This window comes from Trichechus manatus, unplaced genomic scaffold (assembly GCF_000243295.1).
Source record: "Trichechus manatus latirostris isolate Lorelei unplaced genomic scaffold, TriManLat1.0 scaffold00029, whole genome shotgun sequence".
Taxonomy (NCBI): Eukaryota; Metazoa; Chordata; class Mammalia; order Sirenia; family Trichechidae; genus Trichechus; species Trichechus manatus.
In genome coordinates this window covers 1,378,656-1,379,711 of record NW_004443965.1, presented here as the reverse complement: position 1 = coordinate 1,379,711, position 1,056 = coordinate 1,378,656, and the positions used below count along the sequence as shown (strand labels likewise).

Below are 1,056 nucleotides of genomic sequence, written 5' to 3'. Positions count from 1 at the left end.
ATTTATGTATGTCATTAAAAATTCTTTGAAAATAATGTCAATGGCTACATTATATTCTATCACATTCCATAAATGATTTAATAATTTTACTATAATTGGATTAGTATGAAGGTTGTATCTACTATTTCACTATTGACTACAATAAATGTGTACCCTTCTATATATAGGATTGTGTCTCTGATCATCTCTAGTAGTAGGATTACAGGGTCAACCAGTTGGGCATGCACCTTTTCATGGCTCTTGATACATGCTGCCTGGATATTTTCTAGGGAGGCTGTGCCAATGTAAATTTCCACCGTTAGAGGTATTTAAAATAATTATATAAAATGATTAAGGAAATACTAAAGTATACTCTAGTTTAGAAGATTAAAATAAAAAGCCATTCTCACTACACAGTAGATTGAATAGTTAGCTAAGAAATACCTATAGACATGTAGGGTAAAGAAGACCGTAAGCACATCTATCTTAGTAAGATGATAGGTGTGATGGGTTTGATTTGCTATTTTAAACCTAATAGATCCATACATTTCATGTTTTACTCATGTAGAATTTTTCTAAGTTGTATGATTTGGATATATTGACTCTTTTCCTTAGTCTCAAGGAATCTTTTAGTTTGAATTATTGGTCAATTGTATGAATTACTGGGCAATTCATACAAATCAATACAGTTTTCATCTTAAGTACGTTACTCATACAACAAGAATTTTCTATATGCTTAAAGCAACTGGACAATAGTTCTTAAAGAGCACTATTTCTTTCTATTGCCTCCTCTATTCTACTTCTTTAATCATCATGAGATAATGAATGCTATTAATCTTCTTCCAAATATAATTTCTATATTATCTGATCTTATTCTAATAATCAAATGCCCACATGACTAGTTTGATTACAATACCTGCTGGACTAGGCATGATGGGTGTTCCTGGTGGCCCTCCACCTCCTGGAGGACCCTAAATAATTATATAAAATTTCAGTGTAAGTAAGGCATTTCATTAAACAATATAAGAAAAAAACAAAAGGTTAAGACTTATCTCTATAATCCACTTTGAAAATAAC

At 30.9% G+C, this 1,056-nt stretch overlaps 1 protein-coding gene across 1 annotated transcript in view; it reads right to left on the bottom strand.

Annotated features, from left to right (window-relative positions):
• SSBP2 (single stranded DNA binding protein 2) overlaps positions 1-1,056 on the bottom strand; it is a 319,116-nt gene that overhangs the window by 23,794 nt on the left and 294,266 nt on the right. Inside the window, exon 13 of the mRNA XM_004374454.2 lies at positions 896-950. Within this exon, the coding sequence (XP_004374511.1) occupies positions 896-950 (55 nt within the window). The remainder of the gene's footprint in view (positions 1-895; positions 951-1,056) is intronic.